The sequence below is a fragment of the Carassius carassius genome, chromosome 18, assembly GCF_963082965.1.
Source record: "Carassius carassius chromosome 18, fCarCar2.1, whole genome shotgun sequence".
Lineage (NCBI taxonomy): Eukaryota > Metazoa > Chordata > Actinopteri > Cypriniformes > Cyprinidae > Carassius > Carassius carassius.
In genome coordinates, this window is record NC_081772.1 from 5,350,939 (window position 1) to 5,358,388 (window position 7,450).

Consider the following 7,450-nt stretch of genomic DNA (forward strand, 5'->3'; position numbering starts at 1 on the left):
ACGTACAGCCGTAACAGAATAAGATTAGAAGATTTATCGTTCACTGTTGGCTTCACAACTTGCAGATAGTTCATGTTCAAATACAGCAACATGACACACTGCATGACAGGTAACATTCAAAAAGGCATGATAGGAGCACTTTAATGAGAAAGCATGTTGGAAAGATCAGCATAAACAGACAAGTCAACAGCTCTAAAAAGCCATCTGATCCTGTGAGGTCACCTGTGTGAGGGAACGATAGCCAATCAGGTCAGCCCTGTAGCGGCCACTGACTGACCATCAAGGCCTCCCGGGAGATAAATAGAGACTGACAGGCCAAGGCTAGGGTTGGGATCAGACCTCCCATTCACAGGACATCCATTGAGTCTAATGACAGCCATTCAGCGTCAAGACAATGAGGTGTTTGTGTGCACAGACTGCAGAACCACCTCTCAAAAACAACAGGATCAAAGTTACTGGGTGGATGTAGGAAATCTAGGTGTCTTGATCTTGTACTATGTGGATGGGGGATGCATTTTATGCCAGCAATAAATGCTATCAAAACTACATACTGCCTTTGGATTACTACTTCCAGTCCATTTCATATCCAAAAAGATTCTGCAAGTGTTTTTTTTTTTATCAATTTTAAAATTAGGCCTGCAACAACTAATCAACATAACCAAAAACCACAATTAAAGGTACAGTTTGTAGTACCTGCCACTCGAGGGCGCACTATCAAAACAATAACAATTGCGTGGGTTGATGACGCCAAGAAGGAGCGTGGAATGGTGGGATTTGTTGTCTTCTACTCAACCGCTGACGGCCATCAAATCAGATGGAAACATAAATTATGGATTTAATGCGAGTTCAATGATTTGCGCGAGTAGATTACATACAAAGTCAATGCAAAGACGCGATCAGAGTATGGATCAGACGCGTCCCTTGCGCGGGTCTAGAGACGCAATGCCTTGCTTTTGGTGTGTATGCCCCATTATACTAATCTTGTTGATCGTTATAATAGCATACGTTTTCTGTAAAGATACGAATCAAAACAACTCACATGTCGAGTAAAACACAAGCGAGACTGGCATCTCTTTCTAGTTGAAGTTTGTCGCGAAGCTACTTCCACATTTGCCCACAACACTGTTGTCATGTGGTTTCTACGTCCGATACAGTAGGTGGCGGTATGCACCTGATAAGCTATAGTTGCAATCTGCCATAAAACTAAGAAGAAGAACTAACGTCATTGACAGGCGACTGCACTGCCCCGTGTCAGTTTAGAATGGGAATTTTCTCATGATTTACAAGTAGTTGAAAACATAAGAGATAGTGTTAGTAATCAGCTGGACAAAATATATAACACTAGCCTAGTGGTTTTTGGATATTTTACTGCAAATATCTTACAAATTGTACCTTTAAAAAAAAAACATTTTAACCAAACAGTTGCTGGTTACCATCATTCTTCAAAATCATTCTTCTGTTTATGTTCAACACAAGAAAGTCATATGCAGGTCTGAAACAATGTGAGGGTGACCAAAAAAATAATGACAGAATTTTGGGGTCAACTTTCTTTTAAGGAGTTTTAACTTTAAACCATCGCTTTTGGCCAAAATACCAGTCCATAATCCATAAAAACACTATGTTCTCTCATATCAAACTCCACCAATATATTTGTAAAGAACTTTTTGGCTTGTAAACGGTGCTTGATCTGTGCATATTTCTCTCCGGATTCAAATGGGATGGATTTTTCACTGGAGAAAGCAATATTATGGATAGAGGATTTGTATTTTAGCCGAAAGCAGCAGTTTGAGGTTAAAACCATCTCAAAAGAAAGATTTCTCACGAATATGCATCTTTTGGATAACAACTATTTGGACTTTCATTCTGACGGCACCCATTCACTGCAGACGACCCATTGGTGAGCAAGTGATATAATGCTAAATTTCTACATCTACATCCTGGCCTGAGGGCGAGCGAATTTCAGCAAATTCAAATTTTTGGGTGAACTATTCCTTCAAAAATGAAAATTGTAATCCTATATGCAATGCAAGTAGTGATGGTTTTTATATAAACACTAACTTTAATGTAATGGAAATTACAGTAATCGTTTATTAATCAAATATCAAACTAGCTGTATAGAATTGACATCAATTCTGATCCTCTGTTGACAAGCTCTCATGCAGAATTAGCAAAACAGGGCCGACGAGCTGTTTTCAGCCAGTAGCAGGGAAATAAAACGCTCTCCTGAAGGAGAGAGGGTGAAGCACATGTGTGTGCGAGTGGAATGCAGTCACAGTACGAGGAGGAAAAGCACAAGAGTGGAATACAATGATTCCAATAGGAACCCCACCCTCTGCACCACGTGAGGCCACTTGTTATGATTCAACACACAGACTTCGCACAGGAGCTCTGTCAACGGCTGCAGGTTCAGAGAGAAACACCAGCCGCAGTCAACTAAAAGCTCAGCAAACCCTCTGCGTCACTGTAGTTTCTGCAGGAAATCACAGAGATTCATAAACCCTGATTTCTTCGTACAAAGATTTTGAATAATAAATGAACAGCAAATGACTTTGGAACAGTTCAGAACTCCAAGACAATTTAGGCAACTGTTAAACGGTGGTATATCTTAAAGACCTCATGAACTCAAAATTGTAAGTCTTGCAGGAGAATAGAACAAAAATATTAATAACACATTTTAATGCTTGCTTTCCTTTCCCAACAATCGATTTTTGGAAAAAGATGTTGCTTGTCTTCATTGCATTCATTTACAACACAATGGGGTTTTTTTTCAGGTTGTGATTTAAATTAAAAGCTATTGGCTATTTTAAACAAAAACCTCTCACCCCCACTTTTCTGTTTTAACAGGAAACACATCAACACTGTGCTTGAAACATGGAGCTTTTGTGTTGACATAGGAAACAGGTTTAATACAAAAATAAAAGACAGAAAAAAGCATAGATATTAGATATAAAATAGCAGATATTCTTGATGCTGAACCCAAAAAAAAGCATTATAATCCCCACAGATTAGGGAACTATGGATTAGAATTTTTTAATTACTGCTGAGGGAAACCTCATGAGTTTTAAACATGCACAATTACAGTGTAGACTACAGTACATTCCTCAAAAAAAAAAACAAGCTCAGAATGTGCGCATATAAAGGCACAAAAATCACCATGGAGATGATTTCCCAGAGAGCCACATGCTGTTGAGGTGACAAGCCTCATAATTTCTAACACAACATTTTTAGACCCATAAAAATGTTGCATTTTATTACCTTGAGCACCTCATTAAACACACAAACCTGACTCTCTGATGCCCTGAGAAATAAGAATTTAAATTTATATAAATGTAGCATTTGATTATAATCCATCAGTAAGAACTGTGTACTAATTCAGTGCTTGTTCTGCAAAGAGGTCACATCTGATTTTCTCTAACATCACGGAGTGTAAAATTACACAAGATGATGGTTTGTACTAGGGCTGAAACGATTACTCGAGTAACTCGATTACAAAAAAATGATAGAGGTAAATACCTCTGCCTCGAAAGCCTCTTTTAATTTTAAATCTCACGTCAGGTTCTTTCGCAATGATTCTTTTAATGTGACACAACGCTTTTACGTCACCCACAAAGCGGAAGGAGACACAAGCGCTGCGTCCGAAATCACAAACTGCAAGGAGTCAGCAGTGTTTTGATTTGAGGGCGTGGGTAAACGTAAAGAGAACGTCGTGGCGTGTGTCCATTGCAAGATAGAGCCTGTCCTGCTTTCTGAGCATTTCCTCCCCCTTTAAAAAAGTGAGGCTTTTTCTTTGAAGGTATAACTTCTAGGACACCTATCCAGCTTTGATGCACAAAAACTAGAGATGAATGATTTTTTTTTTCATGATAACAGTAGAGCATGGTGCTACTAACAACACCAAAGTTAATTTTCTAATATTCGATTACTTGATTTAATTAGAGAATATTGAATAGGTTGTGCGATTATTTTCTTAATTTTTCCCAAGTTTAATAACGAATCATACCCATCGATTTTCAAATATTATTTTTGCTTGGAATTCCCATCCCTAATAAATGTACATTGATTATTTTTATGTATAACTGTCCGATAATCATACCTAAAGCTAATATTTCATTGTTTTCTGCTTTGACACATTAAAGGGGTCATGAACTGCCCTTTTTTCATTAAATTGTACTGTTCTCTGAGGTCCACTTATAATTTTATCAAGATTTTTACATCAAATATATCATTTAGAAGTAACAGGCTATTTTCTGTCCTGTTTTGACCCCCCTCATCGAAACTCTTTGTTTGAATAGCCAGATTGTAGACACAGAAGTAAACACCACTGGTATGACTGGCTAACAGTTGTGTATGTTTGTCAGCCTACACCCTACTTAGATGGACGCTGCTGTGATTTAGGATAAAAACACATAAATATCACTGTGTTATAAGTTATTTACACTTGTGTGATGCGACATTACTGTTAGACCCAATATAATCATTACAGAATCGTCTTTTAGTTTCAGTCTTTCTGAAAATTCTGTCTTATTCGTAAACAAATCCACAGTAAGTGAGCAAAGGACCAAGTTCTTACTGACGACTTGTCACAAACTGTCTTTGGTGGACAAGGTACAGATGCAGATACAGGAAATGACGGCATGCATCACTTTGATCCTCCATCTTCTTAAAAACACAGTGCCAACTGGTGAAAAGCTTGGTATTTGTATTTCGGACTCAAATTAACTTCAACACACCGATCAGTAAAAACAACTGCCTGATGCACCCTTGCTAAAAGCTCAAGTAATCTTACGAAAGATTATGAAATGTTATCTTTTAAACATGTTATCTTGTATCTTTTTAATTACCATATAAAAAGCAAAGTTTCATTTACATTGAATCATTTAGTAGGTGTTTTATCCAAAGTGATTTACAAATGAGCACCAGTGCAAGAAATTTCTCCTAAACAGAGGGAACTAAAGGAAGCAATCGGACTTCATAAAGACTATGCACACAAAGTTGTGCAAAACAGGAAGACGCCACACTGCAGATACCACATGCAAAACAATCCCTACTACAATCCCTGAAAACCAAGCTAAAAAATTATGCATGCAATAAATGACTACGCTGGTCAAACACGCTTGCTTATTTAATGCATAACAAGGCATTTTTTGTAGGTTTGCCCTGGATCTCCAAATAAGATCTGTAAACATACCGTAATGCTAAATGATTTTGATACATGTTAGTATTACAAAAACAGTAGCGTTTCAAAGGTAAAGTAACCTACTTATTTAATGGATTGTTTACATAAATGACTTCTTACATAATTCATTCTCAAGTGAGAACTGCAAAGCATTTTAGGCTTCACAGCCCAAAACAAAAAGATACAAATTAAATATGCAACCACTTTGCAAAACAGCTGCGTGCAGTATGTCATGGCATAACTAATAATAATTATATCTGAAATTTGTATGTATATATAAATTGAATATATTGTAAAAGATATATATATATTTATATAAAATATTTTCATTACATTTATGTTTTGCTATCTAATAACAATAAAAATAAAACATCTGTTCTGAACACTGGTTATAAGACCAAAAATAATCAGGACTGAATAATAAAAAATAATAATATTATTAGTAGATCTCTAGTTATACAATGTTCCAGTGAATAAAATGTGACAATAGAAGCTTGCAAATTGGCTGTCACAGTTGGTTGGAGGACAAGACGATTACGTCATCATCTGCTCTTCACCACTCCTGCTGATCTTAAGAGTTTGTGGTCTTTAAAGGGGGATTCGGAGAGGTTCTGTCAATCCATTGTCCACTTCTTATTAATCACCCTCTACAGACCAAAACAAACCTAATCTAGGCTTTTATGTCACATAAGCAGGTGCCGCAGGGGCTCAATATCACGTCATATGCATGAATTATTAAGGGCCAAAGAATATTCTTAGCGCCTATGGGGGTTTCCAGTAAATCAGCAAGGAAGACCCCCGACATGATGCTTTACCCCCAACCCCCTTCATTCAATGCATTCATGCACTACCCGCCTAAAAACACTAATTCCCTACGAACTCTGGCGTGCAATCCAATGCATATGCAGATGCCAAAGCATATGCACGCAAAAGCATATGCACGCAAAACCAATGCACGTTAAACACCCCATTTATCCCGCGATTGTTTGCTAAATCCATCTAAAACATGTTTAACTAACAGTTAAGCCAAAATAGAAATGCATTCTCATGCACCCGAATGACAACATGCATGACGCTTGTGTTATAAATATCGGAAAACATACACTGTACAAATAAACAAACAACCATTTCAGGTTACATCACTTAAACGGCCAGTTTCTGTTGACCATCGACTGACATCCTAACAAACCATGTTTAACGAAAAGGCCAAAGTTGAACAGCAACAGGGACTCAGCTAGAAGTGTCCACATTTTATTCATACTAACGTTAGACTATTTATGCTTTACTTCACCTCCAACATGGGCATAACCTGCCATTCCCTGACTCAAAAATGCATTAGATAAGTCCCGACGTGATTTAGCCGTTGCAGAGCCACTGAGACACAAAGAAAGGTAATATATGACAGATCAAGCGCACGTTTTTTTTTACTATAACAATCTCGCGTGTTGGGGGAATGAATCTCGCGGCACGGACAGACAGGCGACCGCGCGGCCTGTGCTCGCTCTCGGCTCCGCGGACTCACCTCAGTGGGTTGGCTGATCTCGAACAGGTCGAGCCGGTTGGCGTTCCAGTGGTTGATGATGTCGGCGAGTTTCCGCCGCTCCTCCTCTCGGCTCCCCGACATTCTCAAATCACTAATAATTCTAGTCAAGCCGGAGAAAGAAACAATCCGCCTTTTTCCTCGCCGGTGCGGTTTTATCCACTCAAACGGGCTTCTTAACCAACGGCCTGATATAAAAAATAAATCTGTTACACCCAGATACTGGGCTTTCAAACGCGGTTTCCGCGGTGAGCGTCGCTCTTTCCCGCAGTCGCCGGTTAATAATGCACCTCAGCTCTATCGTCCACCGCTTGCACTGTTTCCGCCTTCCCAGGCAGCTCTCGTTTGTCTTAACGCGCTCCGTGCGCGCTCCCTGTGGCAAAGCTGGAGCTGTGCGCGCGCCCGCTATACTCCACACAAAATTAATGAGGAACGCTGACGGGAACGCGCACAAGAACAAAATGAAATAAACTTCTTGTGCAAGCACTTGCTGCTCCATTCAAAATAGTTACGTGTGCACGCGGATGTCGTAAGATAAAATTACATAATAAAAAAAATCGAACTAGTTTGACGCGATAAAAGTAGAGATTTCTTCATTTGATACCCAGGAGTTTTAAAGTGAAAATCGAATTCCGTCAAATGTATTCAAGCTTATATAGATATATGAAACATATGTTGCTTATTTTACGAAAACAAATTAAGCTTGAATAAATTTCAAATAATTTTCTGGGGGG

General features: G+C 38.6%; 1 protein-coding gene across 17 annotated transcripts in view; it reads right to left on the bottom strand.

Moving 5' to 3' along the window:
• Positions 1 to 7,056, bottom strand: part of LOC132092199 (afadin-like) — a 130,558-nt gene extending 123,502 nt beyond the window's left edge. For 11 of the 17 annotated variants that reach the window (XM_059498338.1, XM_059498345.1, XM_059498337.1 and 8 more), the window contains exon 1: positions 6,699 to 7,054. In XM_059498338.1, the coding sequence (XP_059354321.1) occupies positions 6,699 to 6,800 (102 nt within the window). In that variant the 5' untranslated portion in view covers positions 6,801 to 7,054. Of the gene's footprint in view, positions 1 to 6,698 lie in introns of all 17 variants that reach the window. The other 6 variants (XM_059498347.1, XM_059498343.1, XM_059498344.1 and 3 more) reach the window with 3 other exon arrangements.
• Between the last annotated feature and the right edge of the window lie 394 nt (positions 7,057 to 7,450).